General features: G+C 42.5%; 1 protein-coding gene across 1 annotated transcript in view; it reads right to left on the bottom strand.

Moving 5' to 3' along the window:
- Positions 1 to 11,787: 11,787 nt before the first annotated feature.
- The window catches only part of SMPD3 (sphingomyelin phosphodiesterase 3), a 98,667-nt gene continuing 84,902 nt past the window's right edge, over positions 11,788 to 25,552 (bottom strand). The window contains exons 5-8 of the mRNA XM_079316561.1: positions 22,251 to 22,340; positions 21,382 to 21,445; positions 17,075 to 17,237; positions 11,788 to 16,266 (exon numbers count right to left, since the gene is read on the bottom strand). Of these exons, the coding sequence (XP_079172687.1) occupies positions 16,165 to 16,266; positions 17,075 to 17,237; positions 21,382 to 21,445; positions 22,251 to 22,340 (419 nt within the window). The 3' untranslated portion in view covers positions 11,788 to 16,164. The remainder of the gene's footprint in view (positions 16,267 to 17,074; positions 17,238 to 21,381; positions 21,446 to 22,250; positions 22,341 to 25,552) is intronic.

Consider the following 25,552-nt stretch of genomic DNA (forward strand, 5'->3'; position numbering starts at 1 on the left):
CCAGAGCGTTTCTTTTATTGTATTCAGAGAGCAAACTGTTCTGAAACATACTTCTAACTACTTTGAATTTGTTTTCAAAATGCAGTTAGTGTGGTAAAGAGGAACCATTTCCTGGAGAAAGGTATCCTTGTGAGGGTTTATATACATATATACACATGCTTTTAATTGTCTCTTTGAGGGTTTTACATAGTGTTAAGGAACTATAAAACAGTTTATATGAAAATAGCAGCTGCTCATTGCATGGTATATCATTGGATGAGAACACCAGGCCTTACACTGACATCAGAGAAAAGTGAGTTAAATGTAAAATGTAAATTTCCAGAATGCATTAAAAAATCCCAAGTCAAGCTATGTATGTATATTAGTACTATTCACCAAAAAGTGCCCAAAGTCTGGAAAGCTGTGACTGGTATTTTCAAATAGAATTAGTACATATTCAGATTATTGGAAGTCAACAAACTGATGGTAGTCTGTCCAGAAACAAAAGGAAAAGAGTCGTAGTCTAAGAAGCAAATCTTTATGAGATATGTAATATTCAATCTATGATTAAAAATGTGACCTTAAACTCATTCCATGATTTATTCCATAAATAATACCTGCTGATCATGAGCTTGGCTGAGTTGTAAGGTGCTCTGCAGTAGCACATGTCCTTTACAGAGGTTTCTTAGTTGCTCTCCAGATTACGTTGGCAGCAATGGCATTGTGTGAAACGAGTTCTGCTTTAGATAAACAGTCATCAATTGCTGTATCTGTTTCATATGTGTGACCTATTAAGGTTTTGATAGAAAATCAATGTCCTGCCAGCCCCAAATTGTGTCAGCCATCCACAGGGATGTTACCAAAGCTACTCCTATTTCCTCTGAGCAGCAGCTTCAGCAAAGTGAAAGGAGTATGATAAAGAAGCCACGAGGCAGCAGAAGCCTTCCCTACTCTGCTTTCCTGGTCACCATGATACATCTTTCTTGTGAGTAAAATTTTTTCCTTTTTCTTCTCCTAACAGTGTGATCATATTTATACTTCAAAAGCCATCTGAAATATTTCTAAAGTTTTAGATCAATTTTCCTGATGAGCAGAAACCCTGCAGCACCTGCTGAAGTCTGTGAATTTCACTTTTCAAAAGTGCACTTTTAAGATGCTTACTTTAGTCTGTCATCTCTTAGAGATTTTGCTAGAATATATAGGTTGCTGTTCATGAAACAGCTGTTCTCATTTTGATACACTGTGCCTAGCCCACAGGAAGTATGCTAGCAAATCTGTTTGTTATGTGTTGTACACAGTACAGTTGTAAAGAGAACAGTGATATGGCCAAGCCTTTAAAATAGTAGAAACTTGGCTCTTAATTTTTTTTTTTAAAGGCACAGGCACAGTTGTGCAAGGCTGAAAAAGGCTGATGTGCTGGCTGCCATTCTTGCTGTGTCCAGTAGCTCCTGTGTCTGGCTTGACAGAGAAAGCTTGAGGTGCTTGTGTTCTGCTGAAATAACTTCTGAAAAGGCATTTAACTTCACAAATCATTCTGGATCCAGCAAAACAGTATAGTGCTCCACTAGGAACACAAAACTAGGAGCAATATACTAGAATTTATATGTTTGAAAAAATAAGGTAAGAAAAAAACCACAACCAAATTCACAGTATTTTATTATGCAGTATTAGCTTTCTCAAAAGTAACTGTGTATGGATGTACCTGAATTGTACTTCCTGAGAAAAAAATAAAATATGGCTTGTTAAAATGCCAAAGGGAAGAAATACACAGTGATGGGAGTTTGTATTTTGTTACCAGTGTTACATACATGTTGAAGTTGCATGGTCTCTGCAGTGAATATTAGGGATGGTGACTGAGGGGCATCCTTGTTAAACCCTTTTTGTGTTATGAGACCTGGGATTGTAGAGGTTCTCAGGATGGATGCAGTGAAAGGGAAGGGCAGAGGCTGGATGCAGTAGCAGCCATCTGCAGATCTGTGTTCCCAGGGCTGAGCTGTGTGCATATAAGGAAGGGCATCTTAAATTTCAGTACACCTGGAGCAGAAATTGCATTGCTGCTATTAAAAAAAACCCCCAAAAAACCAAAACTACCAAACCACTGGAAAGATGGAATGCTGAGCATATTTTAGCACCTGTGAGTTCCTTAGAGGAGCAGATTCTGATGGGTGTGCTCAAGAAACCTTGTGTATATTCTAATTCACTATGAGTGTTACCCACATCACTAATGCTTGCTGGTTTGGCTTGTGCATCTAGACAGGCAAATGCTTTAAGAATTTGGTTAAATTTGCTGGGAGCTTGAGGCAAGTTGAGGCAAGCCCTTCCACAAGTGTGTAATTAGACTGTTTATTGTATGTTATCAGTCTTCCTTGACTTACATGAGTTCTTCAGGTTTGGCTTAAAAATCTAACATTTGTGTGGCAAACAGCTGCTTACAGAGGGACACTGGCCATTTCTTACACATGTGTGCAAGAACAAAATAAAAGACTGCTTCCATCTCTGTCCTCTTCCACAGGGCATTTTACTGCAGGCATGCACTTGGGGAAGAAAAGACACTTTATCAAAAAAACACATTACCCAGGAGCAGCAGTCAGCCTCCCATTTGTTCTCAGACCTGACAGAAGCATTGCAGTGATGTTCCAGCTTGGAAGAGCTGCTGGCTATGGGCATCTTAATAAGCAGAGCAAGAATCCTATTTTGTCTTGGAAGGAACTTATTTGGTACTGCCACCACAGGCAATTTTTTTTCTAAATGACAACAGCTTTGATCATGACTAGGCCTGCAGGCACAGATGCATGTTCTAATAGAAACAGGATGCTCTGCCAGCACTGAGCTAACAATATTACAGTTCAGATATTGCAATAGAGTCAGTGTATAGCTGGGCAGCTTTTTTAATGCAAGCCACAGGTTTTAGTCAGGTATTAAAAGTCATAATAAACTACCAAGTGTTGCCATTCACATTTAATTTCCCAACTTTTGCTTTACTGCAGAAGTAACTGTTCTGTAGTTGTGAATTGCAATGAAATTTTACTAAGATGTGATGGTTACCACAGCACGGCTCCACAAGAGGGTGCTGAGAACCCACTTCTAAATTTCTAGCACTTTATAAATCAGGAAAATGCAGAGGCTTACAATGCAGCTGTCTCGTGCAAATCACACTTGTGTTATGAGATGCACTGTACATACATGCATGGAAGTGGAAAACTAGTGCAAAAAGTGGCAACTGCCAGTAAATCTAATCCAGACCTGCACCTGCTGTTAAAGCAGGCAGGCAACAAACTGTCTCATGCTGAATATAGAGTGAATAGTACCCCTTGGACAGTGAAGTTGTCATGGCCCTAATGAAGGACAAGTTTTGCATTTTAAAGGGTGTTTTCTAAATCACAGCAGCTGCAGGATTTGTTGCTTTATTTGCAGAACTGGTACCTTTTGTCTGAAAGCTGGGCAGTTCAAGGACTGAGATCCTGGAGCTTGCTTTTCTCCTTCATTAGTCCCTTTGAAACTGCTCTGTGTGGGCTTCCTGCATTTAACAAGATAGAGGATGCAGTTCAGGACTAATTCATTTAGTCACTCATCTTTTGTATTCTATTTGTAGTTACAGCTGGTTGTTAGGGGGGGAAGAGACTATTAGAGCTTCCTAGAGTTGGATTTTTCCAGTGATGATTGTGAGCTGAATACAATGGGTGCTTGTGTTGTCATTCTACCTTATTGACTCTGATAGCATTGCAAAATGTTAATTTGCCTTGGTACTTAATCATTGTAATACTTCACATTTCCAAGCATTTAATGCAGATTAGTGATTAAGATGCTTCTCAGAGAAGTATGTGTTGTCATCTCTATTTTTTCAGATGAGAAAAAAACTAAGTGTGGTTTGTGTGGGTGTTTCATCTGCCCCAGGCTCACTATAAGATTAGAGCCTCAGAGCTAAAAATTACTTGCTCAAGGCCATGCAGAATAGACTAATCCCCTGACTGCCTAGCTCTGCTTTAATCATTTGTTTTCTTAGCACAGTGTGATTTCAGATGCAACCTTATGAGTTTTGACCGAGATGCAGCAGATAAAGACTCAGAGGCAGTAAATCCCTGGACAACTCAGTTATTAAAACCACCTGGGTTTTAACACATGTGAAATATATTTGTATTATATGGGAAGTACACATTTTATATATTTTTTTTTTTTAAAGCTATAGAGCATTGTTTTTGTTTTCAAAAGCTGTCATGAAGATGACCCACTTTTATTCCCCCCCAGCAGGATTCTGTCTAGGATTTGAGAGCCCCAGAGATGCCTCTTTTGAGGGCAAGGGCACTGATGAATGAATGAGAGCTGATGATCTTCCTGTGTGCCAGGGGAAAGCCCTGCAGTTGCAGGTCTGGCTGCTCTTCACAGGGCTGTGGGCACAATCCCAGGGTATCTTGGCCTTAAGTTACACAAGACTGGCCATGTACCCTGTGGTGCTTTTTCAGGGTTTTGCTAAGTGCAGCTGCAGGATGAGCTGCAGCAGCCCCTTTGCTGTGGACTGTGCCTCTCACTGCTGTCATTTCCCACAGCCTCTGCTCTCTCTTGCCTTGCACATCCCTCCCTTGGGGAGGTGATGTACTCATGCTCTGGGAGGAGTGGGTGCTGCAGGTTACTGAATGTGCTGCTTCTGCAGGGTGCTGGGTCCTGCTGTATCTGTCCACATAAGGCGCCTTCTGGCTTCCTGTTAGGGTATCTAAGAAACCAATTACTCACACTCCTGACAATCAGCAAATAAATCAAGCTGCAGTGATGAATGGGGTGGGAGGGAGAGACAAACAGCCTTCACTGCGGCATCCAAAATCCCTGCTCAGCTGCAGTGTTTCTAGGAATGGTTGGAGGGACATGCAGCAGATCTGCATGTCTCATCTCCTGCCTGCCTGACAGGCAGCAGCAAAGTCACTTGTGAGGAGGGCTGGAAAGGCTGGAGTGCATGCAGGGCTGGGGATGAACCGGCTGCTCTGCAGGACCCGTGCCCAGCGCACGCGTGCCAGGGATGTCCCTGTGCTGCCATTGCACCCTTTCCTGCAGGCTCCTGAGGGATGGACATGCTCTCCTTCCCCCTCCCCATGCATCCCAGCACCTTGGGCTGTGTCCTACCCAAATGAGATGTGTCAGCTCCTGCTGCCAGCCCACAGGGAGAAGCTGCTGGACAAGAGGCTTGCTGTGTTTTGCGAGCAACTGGGGGACTCGAGAAACCAAAGTTCATGTGTTGAGTTTGTATCTGTGTGACTTCCAGCCTGAGGGAGCCAAGAACACACAAGGGTAATGAACTGGTGTAAAGAAAATATTCAGACCATGTACCTTTGCTGGCTGTTTTGCCACATGTGTGTCCTGCATGCTGGGACATGGTACTGAGGGCCAAGCAGTAGCTTTAATATTGACTGCTCATGTTCCTGCTGTTTGAAATCAGCACTGGTGTTTTGTGCCTTGTACCTGCTGCTGTTTAAGGCTTCTCATTGCCTGTTTCTATTGAGTAACAATGGTCTTTGGACTCCAACTCAAGTAGTTTCATTCTGTCAGTGGAGTTTAGGTGATGGGCCCTTAAGTGATCCTCTTGGCATTGCTCCTTCTTGAGTCTTGGCCTTGCTTAAAATCAGTCCCATCTCTCCTTCCTGCAGTTTCTGTGTCCCTGGTGGCCAGGCTGGTCCTGAGAGCAGAGCAGAGCTGTCAGAGGCCAGTGGGAAAACAAGCCAGGAAGTCTCCCAGAATCAGGGACTTGAGCCTCTCTTCAGCAAAAGCTCTTTCTGCCTAGAAGCACATTCCATTTAAAGTTTATGCTTCTGGAATTGATGCAGAAACCCAAAGCTTTCCCTGAATGCACTGAAGGGTCCTTAGCTATGGGAAGGTGTGGTACAGCAGATAGAGCAGTTCTCTGGTGCAGCCTGTGTGTCATTAGAGTCTTGAGTGTCCAGGACTGCATTCCAAAGGATGGAGCCTTTGCTGGAGGCAGTGTGTTAACACCTTATGGCCCTGTGTTAAAAACTCTGCATATTTCATTATGATGGCTTAGTATGTATTTCTGTTTTGTATGAAACTGTTGGGGAAGCTGTATCTCTTTCATGCATTAAATAAATTTCTTTATAGAAGTCAGGAGCTTAGATTCCTGCTCTGCCCTGGCCCTTCATTTTTTGCTAATACTGACGAGTGTTCAACAAAAACTAACAGTTCCTTCTGTGTTGCACAGCAGAATAAATGAACTATGAAGTCAACTACTCTGTTAAATGTTAGGTTTCTATCTTTTCTTGCATTATCTTGACACATATCCTACATGAAAAAAAGTCTTCAAAAAGGGAAGAAGGTAGAGAAATATCTAGGAAAGACTATTTCTTCATATTTCAATATAAAACAGTCTTTATGTATTGTAGCAGGGTTCTCTGCTCCAGAGGTTTCATGGGTCTTTACTGACAAAACATTTAATTTTTTTGTGTTTTCTTGTATTCTTGTCACAGACTCGAGGCACTCCAAGGCCAGTCTCACCTGTGTGTGGTGCTGCCAGGCTGAGGGTTTGTTTTTTGTTTCGTGTTCACAGGTGACATGAAAGAAGCAGCAGGGTATAGAAATGCATAAACAGCATTTCCTTTCCAAAAGGGGCACCAGCACCTCAGACCATCCCAGCAGAGCTTCCCAAGCAGGTCAGTGCCCAGGCTAAGCTCCTGGTGCCCCACTGTGGGTGTGTTAATGTACAGAAATGCTTGGCAGGCTGTTCCCTGTTCCAGACTGGAAGCACAGCTGTCAGTGGCAGGGTTTGGTGAGGATGTGATGTGGCCCTTTCAGGTGCTGTTTATCCCACTCATGGCAGATGTGTCCCCATTTAGAATGGTGCCATTTTTGTTGTGTCCCTGTGCCAGTCAGGCAGGCCCTGAATAAATGCTGGGATTTTCTCACAGGAGATCATCTGTTCAGATTGATGCAGTGCCTTACATCCAGTGCCAGCTTCCTGCTGCTTTCTTGGATGCTGCTGCCCATATCCTTTTGCTTGAGGGAGAATATTCCACTTGTGTCCCTGCCTCTAGCTGGGAATGACACACTGCTCCATTGTTTACTTCCCCTGGAAGCTGAGAGCTGTGACTCTCTGAGACAGTCTGTATTTGCATTCCCTGGGTTGGCTGGGCAACAGCTAATCAAATAATTGCATTTAAAATAAGATTTAACAAAAAAGCATGTCTAAAAATAAAGGCAAGGTGTAGTCATGCTTGTCACCAACAGAACTAGTCAGCAGTGTGTGTTCTGGGGAATGTTTCCTGAGCAATTAAGGGCCATTTATTCTTTCTTAATGTACTTAGCTGTTTTTGTTGCATTTTTAAAATCTTTTTAGATGTTTTTTGCAGTATGTCTGCAGATCCAGTATCTCCTCCCATTCCTTTTCCTTCCATTACCCCCTGCTCCCTGTGCTTTAAGTACAGTCTTCTCCCCCAGCCCTGACAGGCAGCTATTCATACTTCAAGAGTTTCTGCTTGTAAGCTCCAGTTCTGTCCACGTTTGAAACATGAGTAAAAATAGCAGTGTTGGGTTTTTTTAAATAATAAACTGAAGGTCCCAAACAGATAATTATGCTTCTCTTATAAATAAGCATGAAGCAGAAGAAATTCTGTATTTTCCCCCTGTCCTCAAACCAAACATGGGACTGAGTGGGACCTTCTGGGTTGTTCTGTATCATCCCTTCCTGCAGCTGGGCTGAAGCATAGAATCTCTGTAAACTACATTCAGCTCTGTTTTAAAAGCATTGGGGTTTCAGAGAGAAATTTTTTTTTGTTTATTTTGCATTCCATTGTGGTCATTTAGAAGCTGGTTTTGAACTTTCCTGGTCTTGTGGTCAGAAACCTTCTTCTAATTGTCAGCCCAGGAACCCAGGCCTGGACAAGGACCTCTTATACTGGGTGTGGAGCCACTGCCCAGCCCTTGACCAGACTCAGCATTTCTTTCTGCCAGTGTATAATAAATGCTACATTTACAGCTTCTAATTTGCTCTGACTTTGGAACAGAGCTGCAGCATGGTGAGGTTTCTGCAGTGAGGTGAAAGGACACTCCAGGTCAGCTGTGGGCAAAAGGATCTCACCAGGTAAGCACTGTGAGTTCAGAAGTGGCTCAGTGTTTCAGGAACACCTACAATGAAGTGGCTGCAGCATGAAATCCTTCTTATGTGCTTATTGTGGCACACAAGACAAGTTTGGTTGAAAGTTTGAGTTTGCTGTGGCTATAAAAAAACTTTGTTGGCAAATGTGGAAAAGAGAAATTCAATGTAACCAAGGAAAAACAGAAAACAGAGTTTTAAATACCTGCTTCATAACTGTCTGATTTTGGGACTGAGGTGATGGACCAGGTTGCATACTGAGAATTAGTTTGTCTTGTGTGATACACCTTTCCTTAGAAATATATTTAGCAGAGTGCCTGGCACCATACTAGGCCTGGGACTTTGGTTAGTGTCCTGCAGACCTTGTAGCTGCCCTTTTTTCCTTGATACCCAATATAAAGCAATATAAAACATTCTGTGTTGGCTTTGCTGGAGCTGGTGGTAGTGTGGCAATTGACCTCAGGAAAAGTGTTTTAAATTTAGAGAAAGATTCAGCTGGATTTTGCTGGGTATTTAGAATTATGAATTGGCCTTTAGAAGGTTAGACCTGTTAGAAAAAAGGTAGCAATTATACCTAGGTAGGTCTGAAAAGGTAGTAAGGACATTAACCAAAATGTGGCAGGGCTGGGTGTTCAAACTGAGAATCCTCTGCTCCTTTAGAAGTTCACAAACCTGTTCAATGAGAAGAAAGGTACCTAGTTACTTTTGAGGTGGTAAGATGTCATCTTCCCCTCATCACATTAATCTCTCTCTGTTCCTTGTGGTGAGATGAGATTCACTGGGAAATTTCAGGTTCTGAACTCCCACATCACACTACCAAAGGCTCAGAGGCTTCTGAGCAGACACTGCAGAGAGTGAGGCTGTGGCAGCACTGGAAGCTCCTTCAGTTCTTTGAATGCACAGAATCCCAGAATGATTTGGCTGGAATATAAGACCTTAATGACCATCAAGTTCCAGCCCCTCTGTCATGGGCAGGATGTCATTTACTGGATCAGATTGCTCAGGCTCTCATCCAACATGGCCTGGAACACTTCCAGGGATGGGACATCCCTGAATCCAGAATCTTAAAGTTACAGTAGAATTGTTGTGTTGAAAAGCAGTTCTTAGCAGCTGCATCCTGCATCCTGAACTCTTCATGAGCCATCCTGCTCAGCCTCTGTGGGTGCCAGGTCACATCTGTGGGCTCTGTCCCCCTGCCCTGCAGACTGATCTTTGCAGGCAGCTCTGGTTCCCTGCTCTGACAGTGCTGCGTCTTGGCCACCATCCTCTGTTTGCTCTCATTAAGGCAGAAGGATTCCTATCAGTTAGTAGCTAATACAGTGTTTAATGTGTGTATCTGTGAGGCAAATTCCATTTTAGCCGGGTGGGAAGCCAGGGACATCAATATCCCGTGTCCTAATGACAGCCCAGCATTCAGCAGCACATTAAGGTCTCCATTGAGCTCAGCCGCTGACGCATCTCGTTGCTGGGATTTGGAAGGGTCAAATCATTTGCAAATAGGAATGGGACTTTTAAGGCTTTTGGTTGCTTTGGACACGAACTGCTGTGGCTTGAGGAGTTTTAGCAGAGCTTGGCAGAAACCCCTGGAGTATTATCAGCTGTAGTGTAACAGTGAAAGCTGTATGGAGCTTTAGGCTTTTGTTGCAGTGTTTACAAAGGATATTCTGACACACCTGGCTACCAAATACTGTGGCACTTAAAGCACTTTGAAGCTATTCTGCTGGGTTTGGTTTTGGAGACATCAAAGGTTTACTTACAGAAGGGAGAGAGAGGGTTTGGCAGTGGTGGGCACTCTGAGTTGGTGAGATTCTCCTGTGGGAGCAGCAGAAAGTGAAGCATCAGCTTACAGACACTTCCAGAGGGGCAGAGTAAGCAGTGCTGTTTTCTAGGAATTCCAGCATTTACAGACAGGGGAGCCACAGAAAGCTGGTGTGTTAATAGGAACATGTAGAAAATACCCCTTTATTTTGTAGTTATAGTCAATTATCTCATCCTTTAAACCACAGAGAAAAGCTGTAGCATTTTTCTGCTATAGTTAATCTCCTTTTCTGATTAGTTCAGGTGTGATTCTTGGTACCACAGGAGAGGTATCAGTGGCTGAGCACAACCTCAGCAGCTCATGTGATCTGCAATACTATGAAATGTTTATCAGACTCAGGTAGGAGTTCTGAGGGTGTTTGGGGAGGAGGAATATGCATCCTATTCTCAGATTTTTTTTCCTCTTCCCATTTGAATCTTTCCTTCAATAAATGCATATTTTTTTCTGTCCACATTTAATGGGTGTAAGGAGCAGTGGTTAAATCTACCATTATGTAAAATATGAGAAATGGGATTGTTGTTCTCCTCCCAGTCTTTCTAGCAAGCCTCACACACTGATTTCACAAGTGGCTTCTTGGAGGCTTCCCTAAATGTCAGGGAAAGTATGGAAGAAAATGGGCATACAGATTTAGGAGTGGTAAATGGGAAATCTGGAATAATCTTCTGAAAGGTCATGAAAATGTGGATGAGCCTCTTCAGTTTGCTGCAACGAGCAGAATTACTACACCAAAGTATTAAATACTCAAAGAAAATGGCTACAAGAATAATGGTTTTAGCAGCATTCTGAGCAGGAATTTCAGTGGGATAGGGAGATTTGTGTTTTAATAATTGTGCTTTGCCAAGAGAATCTGTAAAATAGCCAGAGAGGCAGATGGCAGTGCTGTTAGAGTGCTGACCCACAGGCAGCTGTGGGCACGAGTTCATCATGAATTACACTGCAACTCTTGGCACAGGAGCAGGAAGGAGCTGCAGTTTCTGTACTTGTTCTGCAATATGCAAATATCCAAGAAATTACTGTGTTTTTAACTTGTCATTCCTTAGCACTTCATAGAAGGGAACCCACTCATGAGCTGCTCACATAATAACCAACTGTAGCTATGGGAAAATAGGTCAGGTATTGCAAGAGAGGCAGTCTAGGAATCTACCACTAGAAAATTAAATCTGTCAAAGTATAATTCAGTGGTAGCATCAGAATGCAGAGAAAAATCACCTGTGCAGCAATGGAGAAAACTGTAGAAATCCATCTCTAATGTCCTGTCTCACAGGCTGGGGTGATGCCTTCCTCAGGCCATGACAAGAAACTTGTGCACTGTCCTTTTTCTTACTCATTTGCATTCCACTGATTTAATCCTTCTTAAAATTGTGGAAAATTATGGAAAAAAAAAATTCTTCAAGGAGGAGTTCCCTAGTGGCTTTTATGGGACTGTTCAGGAAGACTAAACCAGTTAAATGGATTCATTTCTCTTGACATTGTTCTGTTAAATCAACAGTTGTGCACAGAGTGTGATGTGTGGTTTTTATCTTTGCTGAGATAAAAACCTGCTCTCCCTGAGCTCAGATCACTGCTGTGGTGCCCAGCTGTGCTCCTGCCTTGCTCTGTAGTCTGGGGCCAGGCTCCAGTGCAGAGCCTTGTCCTTAAAGCAGGGACTTTGTGTGAGATGCAGGGGGAATGCTCTGCAGGCAGGCTGCACACCTGGAAAACTGCTCAGCGTGTCTCTGCAGGGGCTTTTGGGCACTGGAGGGAGAGGGAGTCCTTTCATTCTGTATTTTCTGCAAGTTCACTAGAACAGGTGTAGCACAGTGAGCTGTACTTGACCCACCCACCAGACTGTGATTTGGAGTCAGATCTCTGTTGGTGATATCAGACTCCTCATCACAAACCAGAGAAAGTGACTGCACAGAATCATTTGAGCCTTGAAATTTTATTATCTTGTTTGCATCAACCAGTTATTCCTTTCAGCACCAATAAAAGACAAAACCCCCTCCATATTGTTTAAAATACCTTGTTTTTATCAGGTCTGTGATTGTGGTTTTCTTGCAGGTAAACAAACCAATGAAAATATTTAAATTTTTCCTTTTTTTTTTTAATACATTTATAACAAAATGTCAGAAGGTGTGTGCTTACCATATAAAAACATTAGGTTCCAGAAGGATACAATACCGAAAAAATCATTGAAATAAAAAAAGGTTATTCTTATTACAGGACTTCTAAACCTCAGCAATAATACAAGTCTTTAAAAGCATCAAGATTATATTTAAAACAAAATGGCATGGAAAAGTGAGACCTTCAGTAACAATTTGACCCTCATAATGGATAAAATTGGGAGGTTTTCAAAGTGCTTGAATTGTATTTCTGTCCTCATCCTGTAGTGCCAGGAGGAGGCAAAACTGCTTTATTTCTGAGCTGCTGATATGTGCTGACACTGCTGTGCTGCTGTGTGATCCAAACTGGGGACAGTCAGATTGGCTTCATCTCAACCACCAAACAAAGGCCATTTAAAAAAAAAAATCCTTATTGGAATTGTGTGTTCCTTAAATCTTACTGTCTTACCCAACAAGTAAGCCTGAGGGTCTAGCCAGACTAACTGAGTGTTTCTGGGATAAATCTTTGTCATGATTCTGGCACAAGGCAGGTAAACTCTTTTTGCAGCCAGCAGGACACACCTCCTCCTGGAGCCAGGCTCTGAGAGTTTCTGTTTGGGTGCTTTGGCAGCTTCTACCAAGTGTCCAGGCTGGGATGGAATAAAACTGGGCACCACTGGGATGAGCCAAATGCCTTTTCCCCCAGCATGAGGCTGGGAGTTCCCTCCCTGGGCTCTGGCTCCATCTCTAGGGTGTGTTTTTGAAGTGATCTGAAGTTACCAACTTGACATCTTCAAAACTTCTGGAAATGCTTGATTTTCAACTGTCCTCTTTGGGCTTTTTGTTCACTTGTTCTAGAAGTGCTCTTGTAAAACACAAATTGAACATGAAAACCAGAAGATGTTATCCAGCTTTTGTAAAGAATGACACTTCATCTGCAGTACCCCTGGTGAGGGCAGGTAATAAACCAAGCATAGTCTTATCACCCACTTCTTGAAGATGCTTGAAATCCCAGTACAAAATGGGATAAGCATAGCACAGTAAGCTTAACTTGATTTCTTATAAATACTTAAAATTCTACTTAAAATTGGGTCATGCTATCCATAATCAAAGCAGGATTGACATCTGAAAAAGCTTCCCAGGGTTTGTTCTCCTGGGTGTGTTCTCTTCACCCCCAGCACTGCCCCTTTTATTTATTTATTTTTTTTTTTCAAATGCAAATATTTTATTCTATAGTGATGATTGATGTCATGCCAGTACAGGCATTGTCTGAGTGGATTCTCTGTGGGGTGTTGGATGGAATTGTGGTGGCTGGAGTGGTGTAGGCAAAACTCATTTTCCTCTCAGAGGTCACTTTTGTGGAAGGTGAAGCCTGTTCATTCCAGCTCACTGCTACAGACACTCTGACCCCTGCAAGCATTGCCAAGGCATCAGAAGGCACAGGATCAATGCAAAAAACCAAGGAGCATCTGTACAGTGGTGCCACAATGCTGAGCCTCTCAGCATCACTGCCTTGCAAAGTCACATCTCTAAGACAGTAAATTAGAAAGAACTACTTACACTGGTTAAATGTATGTGTGTTGTGTTACAGAGCATTTTACTACTAGCCAGTTTTTGAGCACTGAGGAACTAGGAACATCAAAATCTAAAACAATTTACTTCAAATTTGAGAAAACATTTCTCAGCATATCTCAAAAAGTTGATTAAAGTGGCTGATTTTTCAGTCAGCACAAAGCCACAGAACAAATTTTAAAGTAATTTAGACCACGTTAGTTTTACTGTAAATAATGTAACATTGTTTGGCAGTAGTTTTATGTTTGTATCCCACACAGTGTCAAATTCAGCTCCTGCAACTGATACTTGGTGAAATTGATATCAAATTGTAATTTACATTGTTAGGAAAACTATTAAAAATACCGTACCTTGTAGTTAATCTTACTACTGAGAAATAGCTGCTGGACAGCACACAAATGCTACTGGTACTGTTTGGGTTTTTTAAAAAAGATTAATAAAATACAAGCAAGGTAGAAAACAGGATTAAAAAGCATTGGTTTGGGTACAAGTTTTTCTGAATTGAGTGGAGCAATAAGAAACCCGAAAAACACATTGCACATATGTGCACCCTCTGTATAAAGACAGACATACAAAGTGGGAAACTGGCGGTGCACTGGGGTACACCAGGGACTAAAGTCTCTGATTCTGTAAACTTGAATTCCTAATTTTATAAAAAGGGGAGCTGAGTCTGGTTCCATTTTTGAGTCCCCATGGGTTGCACTTCAGACCACCCCACGGTTTGGCACAGTACACTTTTAAGAGGCAGTCTCTGCTGAAGGAACCCCTGCACTGGAAAATGAGGCATAAAATGTGTCAAGACCAGGTGCAGAGGGAGAGTGTAAGCAGTGGCCTTGCTGCCTCCTTGGAATTAGCCAATACTGTTAGTCCTGTACTCTCATGACTATTACGAGTTTCACTATTTGCAAAATCAGTTCTAAGTACAAGTTCTGTTGTTTATTGTAGCTAACTAAGCAAGTACCAGAGGCTGTGCAGACTGAGATTTCTAATTTAGATCTATTCTGATTTAGCTCAAGCTGATTCACAGCAGGTGTAAACTAAACCAAAACAAGAGCATCCTCAGGAGTTTGTGGGCAGCATAACTAAAACAGGTTATTTAGTGGAGTACATCTAATATTGGGTTAACTCTTCTTAACACAGGGAATTTGTAACACAAGAGGAAATAACACTAAACTTGAATAGGAGATAGGCAGAAGAAACTAAGTAATGGTTAAAATAGAAGGGGTCTCATTATTCTCCCAACAACACAAACCCTCTGAAATTAAATCCCTAAAAAAATGCCAAGTCTCATTATGGACCTGATTCTCAAGTTTTCATTATTTTTGTTAAGGTTACAGAGGCTGGTTAGGTCAGGTCATGGGGACAAGATGGCAGAGGGGAGCCCCTCATCTGAAGAGCTTTAATGAACTATGAATTAGATGGGAAGACCCCCATGCTAGTCTGTGGGTGCATAACAAATGGAGATTTGTGTCTCACAGACATCAAAACAGCCTCTGTTCCTGGGGAGTAGTTACCAAAGGCCAAGAGTGACAGTTCTATTCTCTACTCTCCTGCTGGCCATGTTCCACTTCCCCTTTAAGTGTACTGATTCCTTTAGAAAATTGTCAGGTTATTCTGCCTTATCAATCATAAACTGCTCTATACCTTTCCCCCCCCAAATGTCCCTTATGTTTATTTTTACTCTATATCTAGCATGCATTTTACAATTCATTTCCCACTTACCCTTTCTAGCTAAGGCAGAATGTTGGCTCTGGTGTTACCAATGGTACTACAGGAATCTATTCACTCTACTGAAACATACATATCCCATACCATAATTCAGAACTGTCCCACACATGGGAAAAAAAAAGACATTACAGGGAAACTATTTCTTCTTAAGGGAATTAGTTGCATTTAGAAAGCTGAAGGCCTGATTCTGGAGTCATCATTCAGACAAAACAGTTCATAATTTCAGTGGGAACACAGCTGGAATAAGGGCGGGACTGTGTTCTTGAAGTCTCAATTCCAAATCTCTTAATTATCCTTAAATCAGACAGGAAAGATACCGGTCTGCAAATTGAAGAGAGCTGTTTGCTCTAAGCTCTACCTGTCCTGCCAGGAGGGCTGCAGTGCCAGCAGGTGTGGCTGGGGCTGGTGCTCCCGTGCATGCAGTGCGGGCGCATGCGGCTGCTGCAAGCACAGACTGCCACTGTCACAGGCCAAAGAAAGAGAAAAGCTGCACGTCCCAGTCAGACAAAGAAATGATGCGGAAAACCATTGAGCGCACTAACTCACCGACTAAGTACAAACTAAATTGTGCTATATATTAGTATAAAAACATGTTTTAGTAAGAATGGCACTGGTTCAGAAGGAATTAGGACTTCCATCTTGGTTCCGTCCGGTCCACAGTGACAGCATTGTAGTACAGGCCTGCCCTGTTGCCTGAGCCACTTGTGACAGTGGCTTTGGCCACAGCCCCTTCCATTTCTTCCCTTTTTAGATCCACATTGTTGGTACTTTCTGGGAGTAGCCCAGGTCAGGTCTGGTCATCTTTCCTAACGTGGCACCAGAATAGTTCTTTCTTATGCTGTGATATTTTTGAAATATCATTCGTGTTTCCCTCTCCTGATGTCTCAGAGCTGCTCAGTTTAAGGGTCGTCCTCTCCCGTGGACACCATGAGGCGCATTGCTACTGGGAGGTGGTCTGTCAGGCCTGCCAGCTGGGTGATGAAGCTGAACTCTTCCACCTCCTGCAGAAAGAGAACAAAAGTAAGATAAGGAGCTGAAACATCGGTTTGTCAGTCCATACATCAGAACTGAGCCTCTTTGAACTACCTTGGTGTATTCTAGAGGTGTGGGACCAGCCTGGTTTGGCTGGGCTGATGGGGAGCTGGCACTCAGGGCATGGCAGTGTCCTGCAGAGTGGGGTGGCCACTGGTGGCACCCAGCTGAGCTGGTTGGGGTGGAATCTGTTGCACTTTTCCTTCCATTTGCAGTAACACCTCTGTTGTTCCAGACAGACTCATCTGCAGTGCTGCAGAAGGTGATCCATGGTATGGTAAATTAATGTGAATGAGCTCCTTGTTTTCATCATGGAACTCTGTATAAGGCAGGGCCCTACACTAGGAAGCAGACTGCACCCTACAAGTTCTTCCTCTGGGTAGTTCATACCAATTTCTGCCTACATATTGCAGGGTTGTAACTTGGGTAGGTTTATATAGGCATAAAAGGACATCCAGACACTTGAAAAGATTAAAACATATTCAGGCTGCAGGCACGAGAAAAGCATCAGGCAGAACAGCTGGCAAAAGCTTTAAAGGAGTAAAATCATGGTTGGTTGGTTGTTTTAGGAGAGCAGTACATCTACCAGTGCCGCTCCTGGAATCCTCAAACTCAGCTCTGTTATGTAGTAGCTTTACAAACATGATACCTGCATGCAGAAGTGGAAAATAGCAAAGCAGCAGGAGTATGGGTGTTAATCCAAGCAGAGCAGGCTGCAGTGCCATTCAGAGAAGTGTGTTGTGCAAGTTGTAGCATTTTGGCAACTCTGAAACTCACCACTTTCCACTCCAGGTAGAGACCTTCTTCTGTGTAGAGCATGTAGTCAATCCTTCTCCCATTTCCCTTCAGTGATGCCTTCCTCCCCTTCTGACTGGAACTGTGGTTCTTGCTGGTGGGATAGACTAAGTATCCTTTCCTTCCTTCTTCACTTTCCAGCACCCTATTTCATTAAAAAAACCAAAGTTTTAATGTTTAAGCATTTGTTGATCCTGGCCATTTATATGTTACCCAAGGTTCTCTCCAAATCCCTGGTAATGATAATTCCAGTCCCAAAAGGACTGTTAAACCTGTATAGCACATCTTTTTCCAAATGTCATTTCCAGTATGAGGCTGCTCTGACTGCTGACAGGGCTCTTAAAGCCTCGTGGCAGGCTTGGCATCACTGGTGCTGTCCTAGAGCTCCCTTGAAGCCAGGAGAGCAAAGGTTTCCTCTCCCCACTGAGAGGGAAACCTGCTGTCAGAGCCCCTCTGTGGATTTCCAGCATTGATGGAACTGGCAGAGGAGGAAGTTATTTCCTGGATTGCTTGAGTACAAACCTGAGCACTTTGATACAAACCTCTCAATTCTGATCAGACCAGCTCCTGAAATTACAACATCCAGCTTTACAGACAGGGTGTGGTGAGGACTGGTTTGCAGGAACACACATCTGGGCTTATGGTGGGTGGTTCTGAGCAAGTTTCAGCACCAGATTACTGTGTCTTGGACTCCAACTCTTCCTTCTCTATAAATGACAGCCTAATTTACTTGATTCCTGTATGTGACCCTGCAAACTCCTCCACATGGAGGAGTTGCTCAGCAGGTGTGTTGGGACTGCCCCCACCTTGCAAGGAGATTACCCAGCCCAAGGCCACATACAGAAACACTCAAAACTGAAAATTGGTTTTCTAGGTACCAATCTTGTGTTCAAGGAAATAAGATGTTGCTCTCCCATTAAAATTTTGGGTGCTTAAACATTACCTGTAGGTTTTAAACAAAAGTCTGTTAAGGTCCTAAGCAGATCCTCTAACTTTGAACTGAGTCCAGCTTCAAATGTGACCTTGAACCAGGTACCCCACGAGGGTCCCTGTCACTCTGTACAGTAATCCTGTGCTGCTCTGTGTTGTTTGGCTGTTGTGTTGGATTTTGAAGGAATCTTGTTTTACCCTCCTGTGTTCTATTTTAAAGCTCTGCCACAGGAGCACCGAGGGGAGCAGCCCCAGCTGAGTTGAAGCTGGACTGGGGCTGCTCATGCTGGGGTTTGTGCACAGGGGACATCAGGTCCAGCACAGGTGAGTGGCACAGCCCACACAGGGAGAGGCTGCTCAGGCTGTGGTTTTGCTGTATCTGCCTTAAAACATAAACTTTCAAAACCACCTCCTCAAAAATCTCCTTCCTTTACTCACCTGCCAAAACCTGAGCTCACAGTTCTGTGGTTTCCCTTGTAAGAGTTGATTACACCATTAAACTGCATCATCAACTGTTGCAGGAGAAACACTGAGCCATGGACTTGGGTCCTAGCAGGCACAAAGCCTTTAATTTCACCTTGGAATAAAATAAGATAGTTTTGATCACACGGTTTTTAAGACTTGACTTGGATGGGTTTTATGGGGCTGGGTTCAGGAATTTTTTAATGCATACATGTGAGAATACAGAATGGAGGAAAAACAAGGGGCAAGCACTTGTGGTATGTTTCAATGTGTGATATTCAGAGGGTTGCTTTTTCAAATTTTGGGGTTTTGGAAAGACCTGAATGGTGGCAGAGGGGTACAGCACTGGCTGCAGCTGATTAGGTCTCAGCAGTGTTATAACCTGTAAGTTTGGGTCAATTGATACATTTGAGGTCAATTTATGTTCTGCAGCAGATAACATCACAAAACTCTGATTATGTAATCATTTGATCAGAACTTTTCTTAACTCCCCTTTGGACTTAAGGAGGTATTGAAGGTTCTTAAAGCTTATTGTAATCAGCTTATGAAAGTAAACTTTCTTTTATGTGTTGCTTTGTTTTAATAATAACTCACATTAAATTAGCTTATTGTCTGCACCCCAGTTTGATTCTCCAAAGAGCTCTTGCAAATTATTTACTTCCTTAGATTGTTTTTCTAGGTTCAAGGAAGCAAGTCCTTTGATGGTACTGACCTCTTTCGAAAATTGTATTTATATTTGGCAAAGCTAATTAAGTAAAAAAATAGAAGAAACTTCTGATCAGTTTCAGAAGAAACTGATAAGTGCTGAAACTGCAGCACTACTGCAAAAAAATCTTATTTGCATTAATTTAAAGCATGAATTTGTTTCAGCTTCAGTTTTGCCTTTTAAAAAGTCTGTGAGTGAGTGCTGGGTATTCACTTAACCTGCACAAGTGCTCATGGAAGGGAAATATTAATTTCAAATGCACGAGGGAAGCAAATTGTAAATGTGCATGCATGTGCTGCTGCTGAGGAGTTGCAGCTCTCTGTGCACAGGGGTTTGCTGATTGTCTCTCCAGGAGGACACAAGTTCAGGACAGCTGGTTCTGCTGTGCTGCCACTTCAACCCTGACAACTGCAGGGAACGTTCCTCAGCTGACTGAGTTACACAGCTAAACCTCAGTTTTATCAGAATAACTGTCTTGATTCATAGGATACAAAGAAATGGAGAATAAAACAATTGGAACTTTGTTTTTCCCTGGCAGGGTTTCAGTCCCAAACCCCCCAGAGCTGGAGTGGAAGCCCCAGCCCTGTGCTGGGTGGTTGGTGATGCTGACCCAGCTGCAGTGAGCCAAGGAGCACCAAGAGCAGTGAGTGTAAGGGAGCCAAAAGCAAAATTCCCTCATCCCAAACCTGAGGGGGAATCACCTCTCATTCTGGCCAGAAGCTAAGGAAGACTTTTCTCACTGGTATTGAACCCTTTAGCCCAGAACTGTGAGCCCCTGTCCAGTAGTGGAGACTGGAAAACACTGCATTTAAATGTTTTCTTAGCTGTGCTGGAATGTGCTCTCCTAGGCCTGCCTCTGGTCAGGGTTCAGAGATAAAATGACCTTATTGCAGTGCTTAACTTAAAAATGACAATTATCTCTGTGAGATGGGATTATTTGTGTGCATTTCTTGAAGCCTTGTGTGGCTTCCAGGACTGTGGCAGGGCCCAGATTGTTACATCTAGCTAATTAATTGCTTGATAATTATAAATTACTTGCTCATTATTTGTACCAAGTCTGTTGTTCTAATCTGATGCTTTATGTACACTGTGCTTAACACAAAAGGCATAGTTAAGAATGAGTTCTTCTGCTGCTTTTATGGCCTATTTATTTTAGTAATGTGAAATACTTAATTTTATTTATAAACTAGAGAAGAGTGCTGATGAAGAAATAATTCTCTGGATAGCTGACATTGCCAATTTAAATGTCTATAATGCTTTATTGAGGTTTATTATTCAAAAATTTGAGAATGGATCAATTCTAGACAGCGCCCTGGTTTGCTGTGTATATGAACAATATTTGTTAGCTAGTGCCCCACAGCCACTATGCTATTTAACATTTAAGTGTCTTTAAAGCCCACATTCCATTAATTGCTTTAAATTTCCCTGAATTTCTTTCAATATTCCCTGTTTGCCAGCTCATGGAGACCATGGGTCCCAAAACATGAGCACCTCCACAGAATGTACACATGCCCTGTCCCTGCAGAGCTGCAGAAAGAGCCTGGGGCAATTACAGTCTCATAGAGGGTTATTTCATCAGTGCAAAAGAACTAGAACACATGGCAGAAAATCGAGAGTCACACTTGGCAGGCAAGAAGATTTATGTGTATTCTATTCCCAGCACTTATGGCAGTTTTCCAGTTGTCACATCCAGAGGTGCTGTGTACACCCAGAGGTAGCAGAAGGAGTATTCTTAATTTGTTATTGATTATTTGATGGCTCACTATTTCATCAGTCATTTATTTGTCAGTGGAACATGACTGCTGAACATGAGTAACTCTTCAGGGAATAAAACATAATACCCCCAAAGGAATTTTGTGACTCATTGTCTGAAAAGGCAACTTTAGGACACAGGGTTTATTTGGGTTTTGTTTCTTTTGTTTGGTTGGTTTTGGTTTGGTTTTCTTAGGGGATGAAGAGGGTTAGGTTTTGTTTTGGTGTTTTATTTTTGACCCCACTTGACTTAGAGAACCAGCATCTTTTCCTGCTCCTTTTATCCTCTTTCCCAAACAACTCTGGGTAAAAAATTGATTATTTGTTTTCAGTCAATAAATTATCTCTGAGTCTGAACATCTGAAATGTTAAACAGCAAGCAATGAACTTGCTTTTTATAGAACTGTCTAAAACATGTGGAAAGGTTAGGAACTCATACTTCTGTAGGTTATCTGGGGTGCACACTTCTTCATCATATAATCCTTCAGGATCCAGCAGGGTACCTGTGGACAGAAAGGGAGATGTGAGTGTCCCAGCACAGCTCCTGGGCTGTGCCTCTTGGGAAGCTTGCAGAGGCACAGGTGTGTGGGGGACAGGGGATGCTCTGGCAGCACAGTGTCTTCACTTCCCTCTCCAGACCTCCCTACTGCCTGACACCTTGCAATTGTCTCCACACTTCCACTTTCTCAGCCCCCATGACTCTAATTTGTTTTTCTCCTACCACAGAATAAAGCCTCATTATTAAAAAGGTCTACTTATCTTTAGTATCTTCACAGTTATTAAAGCTCCTCTGGAGAAAGTATTAATTCCTCTTCTAAAACTTCAGCAAGTTCAACTGAGTCTCACCAGGTATTAATATCTCAGAGTTCCAGGAAATCTTTTGTAATACAAACCTTACAAATTCGTAGAGCTGATTTGCTTTGTTACATCCTCACTGACAGTATTTATTGAGCACCAAATGGAACACTCTGAGCAGAAGCTGCAGGCTTTCACTGCATCACAAAGTACAGAAACAATTATTTGGCTGCCTCCCTCTCCAAGTAATCTAGAGATTATTTTAAAAATAGAATATTGGGGAAGGCATTCAGGTAGCTTGATGCATGACTTCTAGATCTCTGTTTGGTTCTTAATTATCATTCTACAAGATGTTGTTAAGGTCTATGAAATTCATGGTATAGAAATGAATAAATATGAATATTTGTCCTCCAGCAAGCTCTTACTGCTGGTCAGCTGAAGCAGCTGCTGCTTGGAGCTGGCTGTGGGTGCAGACAGGGGGGTTCCCACACTGGGAGCTGGAGAAGGTCTTACCTATTGCCCAAGGCTTATCCTCCCCAGGACCAGCTCGACACGGGTCTTTGTAGTGTGTAAACAGAGAGTGCTGCTGCTCCAGCTTGTCCTCTGCAGGGAAAGAACAGCCCCAAGGAAAGGCACTTCAGCTCCTGCTTGTGAACCTGTGCACAGCTGTGTGTTCTGCCACAGGAGCAGCACCAAGCCCTCGTTTCTCCTCAGCAGAATCCTAAATTCATGGCTTTGATTTGAGTCACTTCAGCCATAGCTTCACTGTGCAGCAGGATCTTGCCTCAGTCAGAAATTCCAGCAAATGCTATTAACAGTGCTTTCTCATACTTTCTTACAAAGTCTTTTCAATGCAAGATATTTTTTTGTAGTTTTAGCTCTAAGCTGAAGCAAAAGTTTTCCAGTGTATCTCCTCCCTCTCTCACTGCCACTGTTTGCTTACACAGTGCTTGAGACAGAACAGCCAGAGGAGACTGGGCTGGCTTCCCAATGGCAAAGGAAATTCCTGTTTGTGGACATATTCACACATCTCAGTAAGTTTGAAGATAAAACCTGATGCTTTCTTTGCTTCAGAAGAATTCAGTGACTGAATGTTTTCCAAGTTATAACAGATAAGAGAAAGGACAGGCAATGATAATTTGCTTGGGATATTATCCACAGCATTAAGCCATTCTAAATCAGCATGATCTATCAAACTTTAAATTAAATTCTTCCTAGTTGCTACTGTGCTCCTTGCATTGAAAGCATACAGCAAATCAAGCTCCTAGGATTCCTTGGTAGGAAATCCCACAAAACTGCACACACCAGCATTTCAGACCCTGAGCAAACCAGCAAGATCCAGTTCTGTGTGTGCTGCTTATCACCACAATCACCATAACTGGGGAAAAAAACTGGAACCTGAAAATGCCAACAGCTACAATTCCACTGTTAAATGGCAAAGAAACTGCAAACAGCTCCTGAAAACTTCCTCACAGCACTTACACCTTTTACAAGGCTAGAACATCTTAGCAACACTTGAAGGCTCTCTTAGGAGAATATTCACCTGAGTTTGGAGCTGCTGCTGCTGCTGTGTATTTGTCACTGTCTATGCTAAGAGCATGTGTGAAAATGGGAAATAAAGTCCAAAACAACTCTGAACTGTGAGCTGTGTCTCAGACAAAGCCCATCTCACACACCAAGGATCACATAAAATCTCCTCCTGTAAAACACTGGTCTTGCCAAGGAGAAGCTGCTGAACAAAAAGGTGGAGAGCAGCAGTGCTGTGCTCACAGCTGTTGGCTCATTTGTCATTTTGTTATTCAGAGTCTTTAGTACAGCTGACTGACAGTTCATCTGTCTCATTACATCTTTCCAGCTAGTTCTCAGTCTTGAGAACATCCTCAGAACTGCAAGGAGATTGAAAAACTAATTTTTCAGGGAATCTTGGAGTACGTTTTGCCATGTGGGCAACACAGAGAATTGCTCTTTCTGTCTGAACAGCCAATGGGTTTGTTTAATGATTATGGAAAAGTGGAAGATGAAATCTTTGCCATTTTTCATGTCTCCAAGTTTTCCGTTGTTGTATCATAGAATCTCCGTCAAAACCAAGATAGATTAAAAAATTATTAATTTACAACTGTGGGGCTGACCATGACAAATCACAGCTGATGACACAAAACACTTTTCCCATCTGATTGGAAGGCTTTTTTTCTTATGTTAAAAGGTTTTAAAACATACTAGACTTTTACACAAGTCATTCCAAAGCAAAATGACAGTAAGTAACTTTCTGATAACATTCCCACTAAGTGTGAATACCCTGTACAAATGTTGCCATAATGTTCTGTAAAGTTGGAGGGGAAAACTGAGTTGCAGAAAATTTGTCATAAGCATAAGGTCACTCATGGCCCTAAAGATCTTTGAAAACTGTACTGTCAATATAACTAAGAATAGAAGCTTGGTATTCACTGAAACATTAATTAGCTGTTGTATCAGCCTGTGAAGTGGGAAAGGATACAGAAAAATCACAAAGAAAATTATAGGAAGCTGATTATTCCTTCAAAAAAACTTAAGGTACTCAATTAACCTATAATGCCAACAAATGTCCCTAAAACAATGAGTAATGTAAAAAGGGAAGAAAGAACTTTAAAAATTCGCATTAATCTTGCTCAGTACATATGGAAAGGAAGCAATCTGAAAATAAAAAAAAAAATAGCCAGTTTAATTCCAGTTTCCAGACTGGGTGCATTTTAAAGGGCAGGGTGATGTAAATAAGCTGCAGAGATAGCAAAGATAAAATTAATTTTTATAACCCTCTTTTCAATCCTCTTTAGCAGCAGTTGCAATGCTTAGAACTATTATTTGCAAAACCAAATTGTTATTTTTGCTTTCTCATTAAAAAGACAGCTCAGAATTGCATTAATTATGCTCTGTGCTTCTTGTGCAAGATCTTGGGTAGAGTGCCAACACTTCTCAGGTGGAGAGCCCTGACCATATGTTCTGCCTCACAGCTTCATCCCCTCTCCCTCTGCTCTGCTGCAGAGCCCATTCACTCTCCATTTGTGATCTGACTGGGCACTCTCCCATTCTGTTTGCAGCTTGTTTGTTTCCTTGATGGACACCTTTGCCTCCAGGCCACTCCATGCAGCCAACAATCCTGCAAGTGAAATGGTCAGATCACAGCAGATGTGTCTGTCTGAGTCCAGCCTCTGCTGCCCTGCCAGCACTGCTGCAGCTTGGGACCTGAGGCTCTCATTGACCATTTCCTCCCTCTATTCCCCCAAAAAATCACTGCCACTGCTGCATCATTCTTCCCCCTAAGATGTGTTTGTCTGACTCCAGCATTGTGTAGCCATTGCCTCTTACTGCTCCCCTCCACCAGTGAGAGCACTGGGCAGCATTCAGACCACTCTGAGTTTACTGGGCAGCCTGAGTTGTGATGTTTTACTCTTTATACATACAAGTTAGAAACGAGTGAGAGAAGGGCTGGGGTTTGGGCTGGTGGCATTTTCTACTAAACTTTGCTAAAATGCTCCATTTCAATGTCTGATACAAGAAATGAGATTAGAGAAAACAGTCTGGAGGTTTTTAAGATCAGGCAATGCATGCTGTTAAAAGTGCTCCTGGTACAGTTGTTGCTTTCTATCTCAGTTACTTGAGACTTTTTACAAAGACTGCAGAATCCACTGGGTGCTGTTGCTAAATTCACCTGTTCATCCTCAAGCCCTGCTGTGAATTGCTGAATCCCATTTGGATGCTGCAGCCTGAGCCCCTGGGCACTGTCCCTGTGATGAGCCCCCTCCCTGTGCCTGCCCTGAGCTCTCTCAGCATCTCAGCTG

Source organism: Erithacus rubecula (assembly GCF_903797595.1).
Source record: "Erithacus rubecula genome assembly, chromosome: 12".
NCBI lineage: Eukaryota > Metazoa > Chordata > Aves > Passeriformes > Muscicapidae > Erithacus > Erithacus rubecula.